This window comes from Dreissena polymorpha, chromosome 1, assembly GCF_020536995.1.
Source record: "Dreissena polymorpha isolate Duluth1 chromosome 1, UMN_Dpol_1.0, whole genome shotgun sequence".
In the NCBI taxonomy this organism is placed as follows: Eukaryota; Metazoa; Mollusca; class Bivalvia; order Myida; family Dreissenidae; genus Dreissena; species Dreissena polymorpha.
Window position 1 is genome coordinate 174,608,973 of NC_068355.1, and position 23,347 is coordinate 174,632,319.

The window sequence follows — 23,347 nt, forward strand, 5'->3', positions numbered from 1 at the left end:
CATCTCTGTAATACACAATATAGACACACAGTCATCCAGCATCTCTGTAATACACAATATAGACACACAGTCATCCAGCATCTCTGTAATACACAATATAGACACACAGTCATCCAGCATCTCTGTAATACACAATATAGACACACAGTCATCCAGCATCTCTGTAATACACAATATAGACACACAGTCATCCAGCATCTCTGTAATACACAATATAGACACACAGTCATCCAGCATCTCTGTAATACACAATATATACACACAGTCATCCAGCATCTCTGTAATACACAATATATACACACAGTCATGTTTACATATGCCAACATCAAACAAAACTTGAATCTACAGGCTTTGATGTGACTAGTTCTAGTATTGTTTATTGTCAGGAAAAGAGTATCATTTATGCTATAATAGCCTACATACCTACACTTGTTGTGTGATTGTGAACTTTCAAATACACACACAAAAAGCATTTATGTCAAAGTGCATCACATTTTAAGGGCAGCATCAAAGGTTAATGACAAGACAACAATTGTATGTTTATTATTATAGCACAAAACATTTCTTTAATAAACAGAAAAAAACTATTTACTATCAAATAAGCAAATATTTATTGCAATTATTTACTCTGCAAAAGAATCTTTTTCATCTACATAGACAATTATGAACTTTCAATTGCTCAGATTGCAAACACAAACATCTAGAAAATTTGCAAAAATTAATTTCTATAAACAAGTACATAAAATTGAATGTCCTACTTAATTTTTTGGTCAATATTTCATAGAATCATTTTGAGTAGCAAGTACACACACGTTGTTGAGAACCTACCAGTGATGTGACATATGTCCTCGGCCACGCGGCTGTTCTGTTTGGTGATCTGGTAGCGGTCAGGGAACTCCAGGGACAGGTCCATGTACGGTTCACATGTCCTAGTCACGTTCTGGCAGGCTTGACATGTCACCTGAAAGTCTTCTATGATTCTTCATTTGGATTTTTATCTTTTTACAGAGAAGTATTTCAGTAATTATATGATGGTCAGTAAACCAGTTTTCCTTGGTGAGCTTGTTTACCAGTACAACGTGCACATATTATGCCAGTCAGTGATAAAAGCATCATTTGAATCTGAGGCAGGAAGAGTATGGCTATAAAAATAATTGCATGCCAAATCCCCACAAGTTATAAATAAAAACTTAAATCTCTTGATTTGAAAATAAATGGCTATCACAATTTGTCTAAACTAACCAGCATACTAATCGATATGATCCTAAGAATTAGAATATCTAGATATTGCGTGGAAACCGAATTACATGACACAAACCCAGTGACCTTTACCTTTGATCTTCATCTTAATAGGCCAACTCATTTCAACCAAGTATCAACTATTTCAATTAGAATGATGACAAGTCAAAGTGATCTCAAGACATTATGCAGAAACGAAGCGACCTTGACCTTTGCACTGTTGACCTCAGATTTAATAGGCTTCTTTCTCTCTTCTACCAATTTGCATGGTTATAGGCCAAACTGTTCTCTATATATCATGCACAAACAAAAGGACTTCATCGACATATTGTCATAACAACTGATGAATATATGCAAAGCAACATGACACTCTTCTTTAAACCTTTGCATGCTGGGAAATTTGTCGTCTGCTAAAATGTCGTCTGTTGAATTTCTAAAATTAGCATTTTCTTCGATTTTTTTTCAAAGAATACTATCAGAATAGCAAACAGTTTGGATCCAGATGAGACGCCACATTCTGTGGCGTCTCATCTGGATCCAAACTGTTTGCAAAGGCCTTCAAAATTCGGTTCCCGCACTGAAAGAGTTAAACAGGCACATAATAAGCTTCGTCTTCAACACTCATTATTTATGCAGTGCTTTCGTTAAGACCCAGGGGGGCAGGATTTTTAACAAAATATGCCATAACACATAGTTTATTGTTAAAAAGTTTAAAAGAAAGTTGTTTACATATTTTGAAAACTTTAATTTAATGATGTTACAAACAATACTATGTAATTTGGAACACTTTTAAATAATAATAATTATAAGAAAACATTGTGTGTCTGTTATTCAAACCCTTGTCACTAACGGTATAGGTAGGGAGATGTTTTTATACACCAGACACAATGTTATACGATGGTTTGTGCAAAGTAATTATTAAACAATGTTATGGCTGAGCTTGGAATTTTCACATGTGACCTTTACCACTACGTGTGACCTTAACATTTTAGGTACAGAGAGCCCTTCTCATGTGATGCATTGTCTTATAATTGTTCATATTTGGGCAACATTATTTTTAATCCCATCAGTATATGGCAAAGTTATGACTGCTACGTTAAATTTTAAGCTGCTTTATAACCAAACTTTACATTTGACCTCCGATTGTGACCTTGAGCTTTGAGGCGGGGAGACTGGTGTGACACGAGACATGTTTTGATGATTAACAGTAGAGCCAAAATTTTTTTAGATCCATCTATATATGGGCAAAGTTATACCTGAAAAAGGAATTCTTTTACAGATATCTAGACATTCACAAAGAAGAACTGCTAAATTTAAGCAACTGCTTAGCGGCACCTTCTTTAATTGGGTTGAAAAAAGCTAGTGTGCCCTACCAAATGTATTAAATGTCTTACCTTGCTAACCAGTTGACCCTGGAAGAGGTCTGTGAGAACTTTAGTCTCCCTGCTGCTGCCAGGGCTGGAGTCCAGATCACGCTGTATCTTGTCCAGTAACTCACTGACAAGAAATGTAATCAATCTTACCTTTACCTGACCAATTACTTTTGTTAACTCAACAACCTAAAAATGTATATTTATGTTTTTTGTTGTCAACATCAAATTGTTCATACTATAATTTTTTTAAATATTTTTCAATTACCAAGGACACAAGATTTTACAATTTAAGACTATTAATAATTCTTTATTTTTTTAAGCAAAATGACTAACAAATGAATAAGAAATATTTTGAACAAGTATTCTTCTATGTTTGCATTAAGATTTTATTATTGAGAACATAAAAACAAAACTGAAGGAGAATAGTGTAAAAACTACTATTGATTTGTTATCAAAGAACAAAATTACTTATCAACAGGAATCATATATTTTTTTAAAGTAAATCGCTCATCAGGTTAGCCAATCACAATGTTTTTATCCTATATATATTTGATAATTCAAAAGATGTTTATCTTAAAATTGTATAGTGTACCAAAACATTTGGAATTTAACCCTTCAAATGTCTGTACAGTTTTGATCAAACAGTTAATTATGAGTTTGAACTTTACAAAAATCAATTTTATTATATCTGCATTATGCATATCTTAAAAAACACCTGTTTATCAATATAGTACATCTGCCATCTACATCTACAATGTATACAACCATAAATCATATATGTTACATTTTTTCATTTTAGCTTTTCCCTGTATTCATCAGGATAATTATCAATCTTGTCCCAGGGGTCAGTGCTACTTCACGCAATGTACCAGTCCCAGAGGTCAGTGCTACTTCACACAATGTACCAGTCCCAGGGGTCAGTGCTACTTCACACAATGTACCAGTCCCAGGGGTCAGTGCTACTTCACACAATGTACCAGTCCCAGGGGTCAGTGCTACTTCACACCATGTCCCAGGGGTCAGTGCTACTTCACACAATGTACCAGGGTAAGGTGGTTAACCAGTACAAAGTGCAACAACGCCATTAATAGCACTACATGAACCAGAAAATGTGCTTGCCCCTGTAGAGAGTTGTGTGCCTTTTTCCCATTCAGAGTGTGCCGTGCTTACCAGAGGAATTCCTGTGCATCATGCTGAGCGTATCCCTTGAACATGGGTATGGCCTGCCAGACTGCCTGCAGGAAGGCGTGCGGGCTCACCTGGGCCCACCTGCCTGACCACAGCACACGCAGCAGGCCGTGGAGTTCCCCGCACAGAGACCTGGACACAACAGGTTTATACTTAGTGTTATGGATAATGATATAGTACTCATGAAAGCTCTTATCTAAACATTTCACTTAACAAAATGTTTGATTTGAAAACAGTAGAATTAATAACACTTTTAACTAAAAATTTAAGATTTGAATCAAATAAAGACTTAATATTCAACAAAAATTTCACCTGAAATCACAAACGACAAAGAAAACATAAATCTATTACTTAAAAATAGAAACAAGAGCTGTGTTTGTAAAACACAATGCCTTTTACTGCGCTTTGAAGTCGCAAGGCAGCTATTTTAATAACAAGGTTATATTTTGAATGTAAAGGTCACAGTGACCTTGACCTTTGGCCTAGTGACCTCAAACCATGTTTGATTGTAGATTTCAATGAGATGCATGCACATGTGAAGTTTAAAGAACATAGACCCAAGAGTTTTCATTTTATGAGCAAGGTTAAAGTTTTGGGAGACACACATATACAATGACAGACAGACAGACAGGCCAAAAACAATATACGCCCTGATCATTCGTTTTGGGGGCATAAAAAACTAACTATATATAGTCAAATCAAATCAAAACTTTATTAAATATTCAACAAACCTAGAATCAAATTATGAATTACTTTTTACCTTGCTACCTCAGATGGCAAATTAGAATTGAAATTAATCTCTAAACAATAATATCGTACGATTCCCTTATTTCGAGCATGACCTAATTTCGATCACTTTGTTTACAATGAGAACGCGGCTCTCCTGATGACGTCACACGCATGCGCTCTGAGTATTTTGTTTATCTAACATTACTACGCCTAAAAATAATTACAGACACGACTCAAATAAGGAAAAAACAGTTTAATAACATTTAAATATCTTACCTTCAACTGAAATAATCAAATTTTTTGCCTATTTTGTGTATTTTTTTCGCTACTCTTCATTAAATTGCACATAAATTGCATACCACTGCGCTAGTGTAAACACATCATATCATGTTTTTGATTTATTTAAAAAAAAATTCTTTTACTTTTTCACGATTCCCAGAAAATGTTGCATGGAACAATCTGTGCGCGCAGATCGCCAAAAATAGGTGACATACCGATATCCACATGTTCAGTGGGTATACCCTGCCCCGATTGGATGATAATTTCATCAAATATTTTAATAGTAACATATATGCTGAAATTTTATTTGAACAAATTGAGAATGTTATAGTTTTTTTCTATTCTTTACCTCTTTTTCGTGTCAATGTTGCTCAAAAGAAGATCGACTGATAAAACAGAAACTTTTTAAATGGTTAATAGAAGTTATAAAAAAAAAAAAATCTTTTAGTTTCTCTAAATTTGTTCAGTGAATCGAATTTTCAAAGTTTTGTTGACCTAATGCCTACTGCAATCGAGTACTCTCCCTTTTCGGATATGACGTCTTGACTAAAGGTAAACAACGTAGTGTATGTCATTTGCGGGTGTGTATGGAACTATCGGCTTTGCGTGGTTAAACACGCTGTAAATAAACAATTTTGACATGGATTTAACGGGAATGAAAAAAATCTTTATAGCTTTTATTGCAGCATTGTTTGAATTAATTCAGAAATGATTTTAGTTGTTTCCTTAACCGCTCAACTCGAGGTAATTGGAGGATAATAATTAATTGTATATTCAATCAATATTAGTTGATTAATATCAAACCTGAAGTTTGGTGATGATCAAATTACAAGAGTAAAATAGCTGTCAGCATATTCATGTACAGAAAATGATTGTTTTTCATATGTTTTAATTCAGATCTTTACCCTAAGCTTTTGAATAGTTAGACTGTAGGACTCACACATTGGTTCTCTTGCTTTGACAAGTGAGACCATAGGACTCACACATTGGTTCCCTTGCTTTGACAAGTTAGACCATAGGACTCACACATTGGTTCCCTTGCTTTGACAAGTTAGACCATAGGACTCACACATTGGTTCCCTTGCTTTGACAAGTTGGACCGTAGGACTCACACATTGGTTCCCTTGCTTTGACAAGTTAGACCGTAGGACTCACACATTGGTTCCCTTGCTTTGACAAGTTAGACCGTAGGACTTACACATTGGTTCCCTTGCTTTGACAAGTTAGACCGTAGGACTCACACATTGGTTCCCATGCTTTGACCAGTTAGACCGTAGGACTCACACATTGGTTCCCTTGCTGCCTGGTGACTCTACATCACAGATCAGATACTGGGGAAGGGAGGAGGACTGGGCAGAGCCCCCATTGAGGCCCCCGGCAGCCTTCTTACGGGGCGGTGTAGGTGTCTTGACGCTCATCAGATGCTAAAATATGGAGGTTTCAACTATTGTACGGCAGTGACAACTTTGTTAATTGAACACTTGCATTTGCTTGGTACAGTAGATCAATTTGATTTGAACATTTTCAGCTATCACATACAATTCCTGATCCGAATGAGTTATACACAAAAGGGCCACAAAGGCCTTGGTTGCTCGTCTGACTTTAACGAGAACTGTTAATGTTATGAAACAAGGAACCTAAATTAGTGATAAATAATAGGCAATGATGTCACTGGTTGCTTACATGACTTCAACAAGAACTGCCACTATTATATAGCTTTAAACCCTGAATGCAGTCTTGTCATATACATGAAGAGAAAGAAAACTTGCCATTTTAAGAATCGCTGTATAATCAAGGAACATTTCTGGTTAAATAATTAATTCTACCTTGCAGACATGTTATGAATCAAAATATTTTTAAGGATTTTGGTAAAGCCCAGGATATTTTCTGTAAAATAATTTCTAAATTGCAACATTATTTGATGACTAGATGATTGCAAATAAATCTGACAAACCACACAATTGCTCTGATGAGCTAAAAATGTCATTAACAAGTCGTTGCTGTTCACTTACAATATACAGGCTAAAGCAAAGCAACTTCAAAATAAATAAGAAGTTTCTGTGTTAGATTGAAACCACACAACCTTCTTTGTTCAAGTCTATTTACTCCAGAGGCATGGTAACTTAGTTGTAAATTACAAGTTTAAACTCGTACTTGGTAACAGTCGATGGTGGAAACCCTTTCCAAGCCTCGAGACCTCATGGACCGTTCAGACCCAGTCAGCGCAGCAGTAGAGGATTCTGGGACTGCTTGCTTCACGTTTGGGGAACCATCAAGGCTTGCATCAAAACTGTAGTTCATCTTCAGAAAGAAGTCACGGAAAGATTCAATATGGCTGAAAGTGAAAACATAAAATGGTGAAAATTAAACAAAATTTAAACAATCCTTGGAGAAACAGTGGTTTGCAACAAACAGAATCAAATTAAGAAATGTTTCAAACACATATACAATGGAAACCACATGCAGTAAAAGACAATACGACAACTGATTTATTTGACCCACACTCAAGGAAAATGGAGCTTATGGCATGCGCGCAAGTTTTTCCCAGATGCACAGGCAAATGACCACAACACTTTCTGCTTTAATTGCCTTTTTCGTTTATGAAAAGTCTCTTCTAACCTAAACTTAAGTCTAGGCTGAAAGCGGCGTCCCTGTATAGCCTGTGCGGACTGCATCAAGCCTTGTTAGTCCAGAGAGAGGCTCATTTAATATGCACAACCACAAATTGCGACAAAGTCATCAATTTGGCCATTTGTGTACCTACCTCAGCACCTGGAGTACAGAGTTCATGTAGCACGTGTTTCCCAGGTTGCGCAGACCAGTGACCCCAGGTATGATGCTCCTCTTCAGCAGCAAAGAGCTGGGCATAGATGCCCTCATCTCAGACCTCCCAGGGGTCACACCTGGGGTCACCTGGCGGGCAGACTTGTGTTGCTGGACCCAGGATCGCCACGCCAACCAGACATGGGCCAACAGTTGCCGCCTGTGGAAACATTGCAGAAAGTATTTGTAGGGCATTGCCTAAAACAACCAAAAGACTAATTGCTATGTATATTAATTTTTGACTGAAAGTATTTGCATAGGGGTATATTTTATGTCAGTAAAATGTTAAATGGGAAACCTAAATCTCCAAGGGTTACTTGCATGTATCCTGGTGAAGGGAAAGGTATTCCTAAATTACAGATCTAGTTTGAATGCCCTCTAGATCAAATTGGAGAACTTAAAATACATATGGATCAATAATAGTATGTAGGCGGAATACGCGTTGTGATAGAAAATAATATAAGGAGAGAAATCCAGGTTCAACCTTTACTTGCAATTCATAATATCAACAAAAACATAACGGTCGTGACGGGAAAGCGTGCGTGAACGTCACGTAACAAATGGCGCGTTATATGCCAACGTTACGAAATCCCAACAAATAGTCTATTTTAAAGTGAAACAATAAGTTTAGTTGTAACAGTCGGAACTTTAACTAGAGATAGGCCTCAGACATGACTTATACCCCTCCCTTTATCAGCTATGTTCAAGCACAAATACGGTAACTCACAATTGTGTGGATCACAGAGGGGCAAAAATAACGTCTTGTATTTGGTTTAGGTATAAAAAAGAAAACATACATTATTAGTAGGTATAATATTGAATCATGCTCTGAAAAAATAGCATCCCATGCGCGTGTGTTACCTGGGTAAATGTTGTCCCAAAACTGCCGGGGCAGTTTGCACAGGCTAATCAGTGGCGATACTTTATGCGTTTATGGAAATTTTGTTCCAAGGAAGTCTCTTTGACACATCTAGCATAAGCTGGAAGTTTTGTCCCTGCACAGGCAAATCTGGTACAACACTTTACGCACATTAATTAATCCCTGTTTTCAAGGAGTGCAGCTCAAAAGTTTAGTACAACCCACCTGTAATGCCAGTCAGCAGTGGCATTTTTGTCTACCTCATCAGTTGTCTCCCTGGAACACAAGTACATTTATTATCAAATATTGAAAAACATCATTCTTGTGTCCCTAAAATATGGCTATTCAAATACAGTGCAGTTTAAATGGTAACAGTCATTTAAGCTACGTATGTTTTGCTTAACCAACAATGTGAGTGTTTTACATATAAATACAGTCCAACCCCTACTTCCGGTCACCCCTTATCGCCGGTCACCCCGTGTAGGCGGCCGGTCTGTGCCGCGACCATCGATAAACACTATATAATGCACCCCTCTTAAGCGGTTACCCCGTTTCTCCGGCCAGCGGCCAGCAATTTTGCATCCCAAATGTTAAATTTCCCCCATATGAGTGGTCACGCGTAAGTAAGTCAGTCATGTACATTGGCAAAATGACACAGAAGCAACGGCGAAAAAATCGATACATACTTCCAGTCCGCGGTTTAGGCTCTGTAGTACTGAAGCGTGATGTGTGATAAACATTTTGACAGCCAGTTTGCAAATTGCAATTAATTAGCGGCGGATTATCGGGTTATCGGGTTAAAAGCAATATGCGACCGTTTGGTCTTTTTGTTTCCGCACGTGCGAATATCACCTATTATTACTTGAAAGGAGATTCTTAATTTATAATTATTATTTGTAGCTCATACTATATCAAGCACACATTTATGATAATTATCGGCTAATTAAAAGTTAAAAAGAACAACGAAACTTTTAACCGAAATCAACTGATCTACATGTTCTCTGTGCTACAAAGTTTTTATCCAAAAATCAATACACGCATGCTTTCGAATCATGAGTATGGCGTGACATTGTACATTGGTGCATAATTTTCGCGCGCTTTTGTTGGGACAAAGGAAATACATGATGCTAGAATTTGTAAACGTCTCGTTAACATTAAACAATCGGGAGTGTGTTTCGGATTAAAAATTATTATTCTCATTTGGGAATAAAACAAAACATTTGTATTTGTTTTATATTTACAATGATTTCAATATTAATTTTGATAAAACCCTTTACGCAGCGAATTTTTTTTTTTTTTAATAATATTATGCATGAAAAGCACGATTACCAGGAGGATTACACCCGGTTGCTATTATCAGTCTCTTAAGTTACTGGCCACGATTTTATCGTGAAGGAGATCACTGTCGAGACCAATTCGTGCGGTAGGTATTCAAAGCCATTAAACTGCAATAAGTGCATTGGGGCCATACAACGCGCATTGTGTAATCAATGAATCATGAGAATGATTCTTTTTCATTGACTTGATTCTGATGATGATGATATTGATGATGATTAGAAAGATGAATAGAATATTTTTTTGAATAAAAATGTTGTCTTATAGCTGATTTTAGAAGGAAGAAATAAAATTATTTTAAGTCTATACATTGTTTAGTACATGTACACATATTAACCATTTTGTTTATACAAAAATTGAAGAGTTGGCCATGCACTCATCGACTCCAGACTCCCTATGACCCAACCCCTCTTAAGAGGCCACCCCGCTTAAGCAGCCAATTTGGCTGTTTCCTTGACTGGCTGCTTAAGAGGGGTTGGACTGTAATTATTTATTTTATTATTGTCCTTAACAGTCTAATGGGAAATATTTCCATATCAGAAAACCTCGGTTTTAGTGAAAGTATAATATTTTCATTGCAATTAGCTGAAAGATTTCTAATCCTTTGAAACAATTTAAGATGGAACATTTTATGAGTATAAAGATTGACAAACACCACCAAACTATATAATTGTGCCATTTGCAATAATTATTGTTTATGAATGCATGACCAGGGTTGCCACCAACATGATGAAATAAAATTCCCTGACTTTTCACTGACCTTTCCCTGACCAAATGTTGGTTTTCACTGACTAATTTCGCGACATATTCGGCCTTCTCCTCCCCATACAGCCGACCAAATCCACCCATTAAATGTTTATTTGATTCTTTAACATAACATATTTAACAACTAACAAAGCAGTTCTACTTGAACACTAATCTACATGTATGCATGATGCAAGGCTATATAGTAAATTGCACAAAACCAAAGATAAAAAAGTTAAGCATGTACAACCACCACAAAATATGATTATGTCTCAAAATCTATGAACAAAACATACTTCTATAGGTAGATACATGTGATGTTAGTATGGCAATACAGTTAAAGTAGCACAACAACTATGACACACAAAAACTGTCCATATACAATATCCATTACATACTATGATCATACTTTAACATCTAGACACAAGCATAGGTGAATACATATGAGTATGGGTAATGGGAAATGTTAATAGAAATAAATCTATTTATATATGTACATACCTGTTAGAACTTAGTTGGCCTATCAATTATTATTTCAACTAGCCATGGTCTTTGGCATACATCATTGTGTAACAAAAAATAGATACATTCAGATTTTTGAACATGCTTTACTCATGTTAATGTTTTATTTACATAGAAATAGTCACTACATTTCAAACAAGAGGGCCATGATGGCCCTGAATCGCTTACCTGACTAACCAAATACAATCCCAACCCAGTTTTCATCAAGATAAACATTCTGACCAAATTTCATTAAGATTGGATGAAAACTGTGACCTCTATTGTCTACACAAGGTTTTTATAATATTTGACCTATTGACCTAGTTTTGGACCCCAGGTGACCAAAGTACAATCCCATCACAGTTTTCATCAAGATAAAAATTCTGATCAAATTTTATAAAGATTGGATGAAAACTGTGACCTCTATTGTCTACACAAGGTTTTTCTATTATTTGCCCTAGTGACCTAGTTTTTGACCCTAGATGACCAAAATACAATCCCAACCCAGATTTCATCCAGACAAACATTCTGACCAAATTTCATGAAGATTGGATGAAAACTGTGACCTCTATTGTCTACACAAGGTTTTTCTATTATTTGACCTAGTGACCTAATTCTTGACCCCAGATGACCCAAATACAATCCCTACCCTGATTTCATTAAGATAAACATTCTGACCAAATTTCCTAAAGATTGGATGAAAACTGCGACCTCCATTGTCTTTACAAGGTTTTTCTATTATTTGACCTAGTGACCTAGTTTTTTACCTAGTGACCTAGTTTTTAACCCCAGATGACCCAAATACAATCCCAACCTAGATTTCATCAAGATAAACATTCTGACCAAATTTCATAAACATTGGATGAAAACTGTGACCTCTACTGTCTACACAAACAAATAGTTGACGTTTTTTCTATTATTTGACCTAGTGACCTAGTTTTTAGCCTCAGATAACCCAAATACAATCCCAACCCAGATTTTATCAAGATAAACATTCTGACTAAATTTCATAAAGATTGGATGAAAACTGCGACCTCTATTGTCTACACAAGGTTTTCTATTATTTGACATAGTTTTTGTCCTAGTGACCTAGTTTTTGACCCCATATGACCCAAATACATTCCCATGCCAGATTTCATCATAATAAACATTCTGACCAAATTTCATAAAGATTGGATGAAAACTGTGACCTCTATTGTCTACACAAGGTTTTTCTATTATTTGACCTAGTTTTTGACCAAGTGATCTAGTTTTTGACCCAAGATGACCCAAATACAATCCCAACCCAGATTTCATCAAGATAATAATACAATTGTTGAAGATTTTTTCAATTATTTGACCTAGTGACCTAGTTTTTGACCCCAGATGACCCAAATACAATCCCAACCCAGATTTTATCAAAATAAACATTCTGACCAAATTTCATAAAGATTGGATTAAAACTGTGACCTCTATTGTCTACACAAGGTTTTTCTATTATTTGACCTATTATGTGACCTAGTTTTTGACCTAGTGACCTAGTTTTTTTACCCCAGATGACCCAAATACAATCCCAACCCAGATTTCGTCAAGATAAACATTCTGACCAAATTTCTTAAAGATTGGATGAAAACTGTGACCTCTACTGTCAACACAAACAAATTGTTGACGGACGCATGCACACACACACGCACGCACGCACATACGGACGCCGGACATCACACGGTCACATAAGCTCACCAAGTCACTTCGTGACAGGTGAGCTAATAAAAAATATACTGTTGAATCTACTAAAATAAATGATACTTGAAGACTGCCATAGCCACTAAATAACTTATGCATCGACGCAAAATTTTACTTTCACTGACTTTTATGAAATTTCAATTTTCACTGACCATTTTTTTAAATTCCCTGACTTTTCACTGACCTTGATTTTTTTTTTTATTTCCCTGACTTTTCAAGTTAAGTGGCAACCCTGATGACAATGATCTGAATATAAAACTACACGTTGGTATGTCTAAAATGCTTTTTATATTTAAGACGAGATAAATATGATACTCATTTTGCTTTCATTTCTGTTGTGCCTCAAAAAGTAACAATTCTGGTGCTCTGGTTTGTATCGAAACATGGGTCGTTCAAAGGTTATTACGTTAAAATGTATCCTCTTTCATTGGCATTATATTGAATTGTGATACTATGAGGTTAATTGTTATTAACACTTAAATTTTGTGATTAATTTTTTGCCAAGTATGTAATTTGGATTTCTTTCAAATCAATTAAAAAACATTATACTTTGCATTGACCATTCCATTGCGGTGACTCATTATTCCTTTTTGTGTCATTGTGTGTCTTGTAAATAAGGTGTATGTCTCACAGTTTCACAATTTGACAATGGATCCTTTCCATAAATACAGGACCACATATCATTACAAGATTTCTTTCCTGCTGGTGCAGCTGAAGTTTTGTGTATAATGGGTCATTTAAGGGGGAAGTGAAGGCTTATAAGCAGGCTGCAAATGACTTCTTTTGGCACTTACAATGCTTAACTATTATGTTTTTCATGAAGTCTTCCTGTTTCCTAAATTGTCATCAATTACTAGGTTATTCATAACTTGTCAAAGTAGAGACACAATGACGCAAAGCCACATGTAGTTAAATGTAGAAATAATTTAGAAGTACAAATTTGATCATGGGCAATGTCAAGTCTAAACCCCATGGCAATATTACGTAAAAAATATTTTAACATTTGTGCCATATTGTTTCAGAGGAGTAGATTGTTTAGGCTTTTTTTTATAAGATTTTATAAATAATTTGACTATCTGGGTGTGGCCAGGGTAACTATTAGATGAAACCATCACATTTGATGGGGTTGCAATTTTACTGATGCTGATTTTCCAATTGTCTTGCAATTTTTACCTGACTTATGAAGTGCACATACACAAAATGTCAAATTTTCTAACCATTTTTATACCTCCACCCCCCCCCAACGTATGAACGGGTTGACCTATCACTGAGTTTTTTCAGAAGTAGACAACCAATATAAATTGTTACATACCTAATATAACACAACTGGATGTAACTTTGTAGTTTAAAAGATGACGGTTTGGCCTAAACGTCTACAGAAACAATAATAATGTTTCACAGATTTTAAGTTGATAAAGGGGCTTAACTATTTAATTTTTTTTAACAAAGTATAATCAAAATTCCATATGCACAACTTTTTATCATAAGGGCCAATGAAGTAAATTTAAAAGAGAACAAGAATGCGGAATGACAAGATTTTGTCTACGGATTGAGAGAGGGAAAGGTGGAAAGTCAAATGGGGGAATGGAAAGACATCCATGCTAATTCCAGTATACCCCATTAACTTCCTAGAAGTAGATATTATCATATTACTAACAAGAGCACCGCACAACGGGTGCAAACGCTCGGCTGTGGGTGCAGTTTTGAATAAAAGAAAGATTGTCAGATTCAAAAAAATATTTTTTTTTTAGAGGTCACAATGACCTTGACCTTTGACCTAGTGACCCCAAAAATGGGTGTGGCGTGTAGAACTCATCAAGGTGCACCTACATATGAAGTTTCACAGTTGTAGGTGGAAGCACTTTGATTTTAGAGACAAATGTCAAGGTTTTAGCATGACGCAGACAGTGGACGGCAGACGACGAGCTGGCTATGACAATACCTCGGGTTTACTACAAAAACAGTCGAGCTAATAAGGTAAAAATCAAGGCCAAACATTAAGACAATAGAACTTTACCTCTCTACTACACCGGAGTGTGAATAGGACCGCAGCAGTCGTTGCCCACGGACACTGATATGCGTGAACTTCTGGGTGGCAATGGCACCCAGGGCTGTACGAATGAGCCTGATGTCCCCTGCAGCATTGTCATTGAGCACATAGTCGTCACAGGCATAGCTGAAATAGGGCAACCAACATGGCAATGAGAGAGTGCAGCACACAGGCATAGCTTAAATAGGCCAACAAACGTGGCAATGAGAGAGTGCAGCACACAGGCATAGCTTAAATAGGCCAACAAACGTGGCAATGAGAGAGTGCAGCACACAGGCATAGCTGAAATAGGGCATCAAACGTGGCAATGAAAGAGTGAAGCACACAGGCATAGCTTAAATAAGGCAACCAACCTGGCAATGAGAGAGTGCAGCACACAGACATAGCTGAAATAGGGCAACCAACATGGCAATGAGAGAGTGTAGCACACAGGCATAGCTGAAATAAGGCAACCAACGTGGCAATGAGAGAGTGTAGCACACAGGTATAGCTGAAATAGGGCAACCAACGTGGCAATGAGAGAGTGTAGCACACAGACATAGCTGAAATAGGGCAACCAACATGGCAATGAGAGAGTGTAGCACACAGGCATAGCTGAAATAAGGCAACCAACATGGCAATGAGAGTGTAGCACACAGGCATAGCTGAAATAGGGCAACCAATGTGGCAATGAGAGAGTTAGCACACATGTATAGCTGAAATAAGGCAACAAACGTGGCAATGAGAGAGTGCAGCACACAGGCATAGCTTAAATTGAGAAAAGCTAGATAGTGTCTTGTACAAGGTCTTTAAGTCACTATTTACTTCAAGCATTATAAAATACACTCAAAAGCAGTTAAAACTAACCAAATGGAAAGAGTGAATGTACATTATAAAATTTACCTGGAATTTCCTCAATAATGCATGAGATCATACTTATGAAGTTTAAATGTATGTTATGCAAATACAAAAGACATTCATGTTTACCACTGCTAGCCTCGATTATGCAATAGAGAGTTACAACATTCTTATTCAATTGTGTGTTATAACGGTTGCCAAATGTAAGATAATCTAACAATATGCTATATGATAATAACCATAATATCATTATTTGTTTGAGTTTAAGCCACACAAATACTCAAAATCAAAGAATATTTCATTAATTTTTTCCTAAATAAAGTTAACCCATAACAAGAGCACCGCATAACGGGTGTCACGCTCGGCTGTGAAAGCTTGTCAGAATTTTTTTTTTTAATTTTTTTTTTTAGAGGTCACAGTGACCTTGACCTTTGACCTAGTGACCCAACAAGAGATGTGTTTGTAAGAAACAGAATGCCCCCTACTGCGCCGCATTGAATTAATTTTTTTTTTTATCATTTGGCAGGAACAGAAATCATCTCCCTTTAAAGGTTATTACTTCCATTGAATTTTGTCCAATCCAACCGGAGGGGGGGGGGGGGGGGGGGGGGGGGGGGGGGGGGGCGGGGGTCTCACAGTCAATTATGACCATGTCAGACATCACTGACAACCAAGGCCTGTGGTTTAAAAGAGATCATATCCAGAGTTGGTCATGTATCTATGGACATAAGTCCACAGGTATGTAATGAACATCAAAGAAATTATAATTATATCATTTAAAAAAAAAAATCAATCATTTGGGTTATAAATAATCAAAATAATAAATCTGTACAGTAACTGTGAAAAGAACTTCAATTCTTGGTAAGGAAATAAATTATATAAATTACTTCCCTTGAAAATAATTGTCTGTAACAAATCTCTATTTTTAGAAGCAAATAATTAAAAGCCACTATACTGTGACTGTAGATTCACCACTCAAAATGTTAAGCTCCATGACATACACACGCATGCCAAATATATAAAGTGGCTTTGTTCAATATTGAATAATTTTCTCCCTTTTTAAAGCTTATTACTTCCCTTAAATCTGTATTTTTTACCATAGACCGTAAAGGATGACCTTGACCTTGACCTTTTACCAGAATGTGTTTGTCAGAAACACAATGCCGCCTACTGCGCCGCTTTGATTTATTTAACAACAAGGGACAAAATTGTCACAAAACCAGGTTTTCATTGTGAAAAAAAAATCTGATAAAGGGAGAAAACTCAAACTGAACTTTTTAAAATGAACAAACAAAATTAACCCCCTTTGTATGCTTGTTTTTAAAAAAAAATCTATGTTTAGTCGTGGCGACCTTGACATTGGAGATATTGACGTGATTCTTTCGTGCGACACACCGTCCCATGATGGTGAATAAATGTGCCAAATGATTTTAAAATCTCACAATGAATGACATAGTTATGGCCAGGACAAGCTCATTTATGGCCATTTTTGACCTTTGAACTCAAAGTGTGACCTTGACCTTGGAGATATCGACGTAATTATTTCGCGCGACACACCGTCCAATGATGGTGAACAAATGTGCCAAATGATTTTAAAATCTGACAATGAACGACATAGTTATGGCCCGGACAAGCTTGTTCCGCCAGCCCGCCAGCCAGCCAGCCAGCCCGCCCGCATTCGCCAATCTAATAACCAGTTTTTTCCTTCGGAAAACCTGGTTAAAAACCTGGTTAAAAATATATGCGTGGGCAGGTCAGATAACTATATCCATTTAAAGCTTATTACTTCCCTTGACTTTGTTTTTTTATACCCTAGACCTTGACGGATGATGTTTACCTTGAAATTTTACCACTCAAAATGTTCAGCTCCATGAGATACACATGCATGCCAAATATCAAGGTGCTATCTTCAAAATAAAAAAAGAAATGGCCAATGTTAAGGTTTTAGCACGACGCCTACGGCGGACAGCGGATGACGAGCTGGCTATGACAATAGCTCGGGTTTTCTCCAAAAACAGCCTCGCTAAAAATTCAGTTTTATTATAGAAATAGCCAAACTTTCAATGCTAGATGTTTGGTATCATAAGTTTAAAGAGAAACAAAATGCTTGTTTTTATTTTTTGTTTCACAATTTATTACATGGATATTTCCAGCTTCACTTCCTGAAGCCAATCTCAGTTTCGCTCATGAATGTTCCGATATCCTTGCGGGAAATTCACATGGAATATATTTTCATACAAAAAAAACAACAACGAGAATTGTGTATCTTTTTAAGTCTATATTACCAGACCACATCTAGTTCTGAAATTTTTGCTATTGCTATAGGAACACTAATTTTGTATGATTTAACTTTATTTTAAGAAATGTGTATTCCTTTCGATAATTATTTATGTGGCTTCAATATAATTTGCCTATTTGCTGTTAATGAAATCTGTTGATTATTAAATTATTAAAGCCAGTAAGATAAGCAATTAATTTTAACCAGAACAATTTCATAATAAGTGTGATTCAAACTTACCAGTATACATATTTGTCATTCACTTCAATGCTAATCGGGTGCTGCAATACATCAAAATAGTTCAATATGACAATAAGAGACCACACATACATTATACTAGCATGCAAGTTATACTAGATTTTTAATTAACAAATCAGGAACTGACTAAAAGAACCACTTTAATGTCATTATTCTTGGTAAAAAGACATAATTATGAAGAGAAAATAAAAGCAAATTTGATATTATTTTTTCTTCTGACTAAATTACAAATAGTTAATCCATTTTCACAACACAAAAAGAGGACTAAAGGCTCTGGGCCGCTCATTTGAGACACAACAGAACTTTACAGATCTGTTCTCGTTTTGAGAGTTACCTTAATAAATGTCAATTCTGAAATACTTGTTTTACGCCATAAATTGGACACAAAGTCAAGGCCAGGAAATGAAACAAGAGGGACTGAAAGGCCCAAAGTCGCTCACCTGAGATAAAAAGATATGACCTGTTCTTTGCAGCCCAAGATATAAATGGAACAAATGTTGTAACCAAGTATCATGAAGAATGAACAACAAATGGCCCCTTGGCGGCCATGTTTTTTTTAACAGACCTGAACCATTTTTGAACTCTTCCAAGATATGTCCAAATTTCATGAAGATTGGGAAAAAAATGTGTCTTCTAGACTGTTCACATGTTGTCACTATATACATGTAAAGAAAACTGCCCCACTCCCTGGCGGCCATGTTTTTTCACTGATCACGACCATTTTCAAACTCGTCCGAGACATCCACATAACTAATGTTTTGACAAAATTTCATGATGATTAGGCAAAACATGTGACTTCTAGAGTATTCACAAGCTTTTTTACTATAAAAATATAAGGAAAAAGACCCCCCTCTGGCGGCCATGTTATTTTACCAATCCAAACCATTGTCGAACTCAACTGTCCTATCCAGGTGTGGTAGTGCGGTCTCCTTCGATTACGCAAATGAACCGGTCACAGGACGGTTACAAGTTATGTAACTTTGTAAGCACTTATGTAATGCGGAAATATTTATTTGACAAACTCTTATTTCAGGTCAGGATGAATATACTGACTGGTTGTAATTCAATTAACTAAAGGCGTTCAGTCAGGGACGCCTAAATACACTCAAAGAATTTATTTATAAGTGAAAACCAAGGCAGCTTTAACAAAAATAACTAATTTTTATTCCAAGAACTGGGAAAATGAATAACAATGACAGAAAACAGGTACAAGCCAAGTCTAAAGAATCTAAGTATCGTTACATAAATGAACAACATACAGCAAATACCTTAATGAATGTAAAAAGAAGTTCAAAATCTGTAAAAAAAAAACTGATATAAATATAAGTAACTGTTAGTCTAGAAAGTGCTTCAAAAATCTAGTTTACAAAATAGGTCTAATTTAATCTAAAGAACAATATTTATGGAGATTAGGAAACTTCAGTGAATCAAATGTAAAAATACGAAAAATTTACTACAGTTATTGAAATAGAATAGTCTTTCTAATTTAGAAAATGCCAAATAAAAATAATCTAAATACATGTAATAAAAATAATTTAGAAAATAATGCCAAAATGTCTTGATGCTGGTGTTAAAAATAATTTAGAGTTTAATTATTTCAAAATTCCAACCTTTTTCAAGAGCTGTAAACTTTTCAAGAAAGCATCAAGAGGTGTTTAAATCAGCCCAAACAGCTTATTTATACAGATCAGAAGAGATCAATGGCAGAGTAGTCAATTTTCCCTCAGAACAGTGCATTTATCAATGATCAATATCTTCCCAAACTCCAGAGCAGAACTAAATATAGATTACTGAACCAGGTTAAACAAGGGAGATAAATACTGCATAAATACTGCAAAATCATGTACATGTTGTCTTTCTTTCAGTTATCTCTTAGTTGAAAGGCTTATCATAAGTGTTAATGACTAAAACAGTTATGTTAACTATGAAAATTCAGTGTTATGAAAAATTACATAACACAGTTAATGTCACATAATATTGACATAATAAAACCAAACTTTACTACACAGGAAACCAATGTTCTGACCAAATTTCATGAAGATTGAGTAAACTAGAAAGTTAACAAGATTTTACTAAAGCCATATATAGCCATATAAGGAAAAATGCCCCGCCCCTTGGCAGCCATGTTTTTCAAGCCAAGGTTACCATTTTTGAACTCATCCAAGATATCATTGGGACAAATCATCTGAGCAAGTTTCATGAAGATCGGAAAATAAATGTGGCCTCTAGAGTGTTAACAAGGTTTTACTAAAGCCATATAAGGAAAAATGCCCCGCCCCCTGGCGGCCATGTTTTTCAACCAACGGACATCATTTTGAACTCGTCCATGATATCATTGGGATGAATCTTCTGACCAAGTTTAATGAGGATCGGACAATAAATGTGGCCTCTAGAGTGTTAACAAGATTTTGCTATAGCCATATAAGGAAAAATGCCCCGCCCCTAGGCAGCAATGTTTTTTAAGCAAACGTAACCATTTTCGAACTCATCCAAGATATCATTGAAACCAATCTACTGACCGAATTTCATGAAGATTGACATGACGCCTTATCAGTGATCGCTCCGCCCACTTAATCACGTGGCTCAGCGGGAAGAAAACCTAGACAAGCTAACACCAAAATGGCTTCTTTGCCTATAGACTGCATATAGATTTACGCGATATTTCGTATGATTTTATGGACTTGTTTAACACCATATTACACTTGTAAAGGGGTTGATGCCATTTAGTTATTCTGCAAATGCAAAAAATATACGATTAAAGAGAACATCAGCTATTTATAACGAGTAAATTGGTACATTTAACACGCTCTCAAACGCTTGCGCGCTTGCCGAAATCGAATCCGTTATTACGTGTAATGGTGGTATTTGCAATAAATTAACACTTCACCGGTATTTACCCGTGTCATTAACAAAATTATTTCCGAAACATGTGCCCCCTACCCGTGTATTTGACACGAAAAAGCGCTTTATAACTGGGAATTCGGTAAAGTTTTTACGCGCTTTCTGACGCCGGGTGGGTACCTCAATCCCACATGTTATTGCGTATAAAAGTGATATTAATCATATTAAACATTGCTTATGGGACATTTATCAATCACTATAATTGAAAGCGCAAAAACAACACAGTAAGTTTGGACATTGTCTGATATAAAATTAGCGTTGTACGAAATGGAATACGGTCAGGCTATTATAAATTAATAAGGCTACCAATATCTGACGCTCGCGCAGGTACCGACTTCCCCGAAGTAACTGCATTTATTGGTTAACTAATATTAGTAATAATAACTTTTTTACAATAGCATTTATCGATACGTCTTTATTAAAATAATAACAAAATGGTTTTCACTTGTTTCTGACACACACAGAAACGCGATTTTTAACGGGGATTTCGTAAAGTTACAAGAATTGGGTACCAAAATTCTCAATTATTTTACATGCACACGTGACATAATACATACTTAATAATGCTTAGTTATTGTTTATATGACATTTCAAGTTTGTGAAATAAATTAATGTTCTATAAAGGGGATCTCGGTAATTCTTGAAGCTTCCACTCGCTCTTGTCAAGACCGCATTGCCGCGTTGGAAATGGTATAAATTTAATTCATCTAACTTATCTTTCTGGATACCAAATGTCAGAGTTGCATTAACCCTTTTTACACCGTTTTGCCATATTTCATTTCCATTTTTCAATCCGAACAAAGTAAACGAAACTCGTTTAAAAAATGAGATCTAGGCATTCGAGCTCCTAGTGTGGATTAAAAGCGTTTATTGGTGACACCACATGAGTGCAAATGTGTAGATACCATTAATAAGATAATATATCACATGTCACCTTCAAATAACATGTATGATGTCAATTAAGTGCATTACTATCAGAGTAATAAAACACAGCATGAGTTAGGCTTCATGCTGGGTTTTATTTCTCTTTAAGTAATGCAGATGAACCTCGCTTCTGACCTAGTAACTGAAAAAACTATTTTTTAAAAAGTTAAATATTATGTGATAATCAGATCGATAACATTAACTATTTAAATCTGCTAGTATATCCGATAAAAATATATTATAATCGTCTTTGACAGTGTTGACGTTCAGTTGTTCGTGGTGACAACCGCATGTATTATACATCTCTTACACTTCTCAAGATCTCTTTTCGGCTTTGAAAACGATATAAATTAAATGTCACCAACTAATCTTTCAGGATATCGATTGTCCGAGTTACATAATCCCTATTGACACCGTTTAACCATTTTCAATCGTTTTTTTAAGAGGAAAACAAAAGAAACTTGTTGGAATAAAAGTGAACCTAAACATGTAGCTTGTCTAGAAAATGGCGGACAGGTCGTTGCTAACGAGTGTGCCCGATTAATCGATCGCTGATTGGTGGATCAATTCTAGTGGGCGGAGCGATCATAGATAAGGCGTCATGTCAATTGGACAATAAATGTGGCCTCTAGAGAGTGAACAAGGCAAATGTTGACGTCGCACAACGCATGACGGACAACGGACGACGGACAAAAGGCGGTCACAAAAGCTCACCATGAGCACGTTGTGCTCAGGTGAGCTAAAAACAAACAAATGATTAAACTTTTTATTAAATTGACGATCATTCAAAGTATATTACTCCCTATTGGCCATTTTAAATATCATATACAAATCTATTGCTTTTATCAAGTGACCAGGCAAACTGCATCCTCATTGGCAGCCATATTTTCCAATTAACCAGAATTATTTTCAAACTCTCCCATAAAAATTAATATTTTTTCACAAAATGTTATCATGTAGTCAGCAAGTTTCATGATGATTGGGCAAAATAATATGACTGCTAGAGTATTTACAAGGTTTAAATACAGCCATATACATGCAGTGCTCCAGCTAGGCCTTAATGGAAGGGCGCCCGCCCTGCCCTTCCGGAGCCCCGCCCTGCCCTTTCAAGGCCCCACCCTGACCTTTTATTTATATTTTGATTTATATAAATCTCTTCTACATTGTAATTAATTTATTCCTCATTGTAGACATTTTATTTACATGTTTAATAATACATGTAATAGGAATAATATATTCTAACATTTACTAATAACATAAAAAACAAGATGTGTTTGTGAAACACAATGTCCCCCTATATGATGTTT

At 35.9% G+C, this 23,347-nt stretch overlaps 1 protein-coding gene across 1 annotated transcript in view; it reads right to left on the minus strand.

Moving 5' to 3' along the window:
* The window catches only part of LOC127862025 (ubiquitin carboxyl-terminal hydrolase 44-like), a 40,802-nt gene that overhangs the window by 8,030 nt on the left and 9,425 nt on the right, over positions 1–23,347 (minus strand). The window contains exons 4-12 of the mRNA XM_052400957.1: positions 18,198–18,238; positions 14,810–14,968; positions 8,716–8,766; positions 7,573–7,791; positions 6,963–7,143; positions 6,093–6,232; positions 3,783–3,932; positions 2,634–2,736; positions 829–961 (exon numbers count right to left, since the gene is read on the minus strand). Coding sequence (XP_052256917.1) covers positions 829–961; positions 2,634–2,736; positions 3,783–3,932; positions 6,093–6,232; positions 6,963–7,143; positions 7,573–7,791; positions 8,716–8,766; positions 14,810–14,968; positions 18,198–18,238 — 1,177 coding nt within the window. The remainder of the gene's footprint in view (positions 1–828; positions 962–2,633; positions 2,737–3,782; positions 3,933–6,092; positions 6,233–6,962; positions 7,144–7,572; positions 7,792–8,715; positions 8,767–14,809; positions 14,969–18,197; positions 18,239–23,347) is intronic.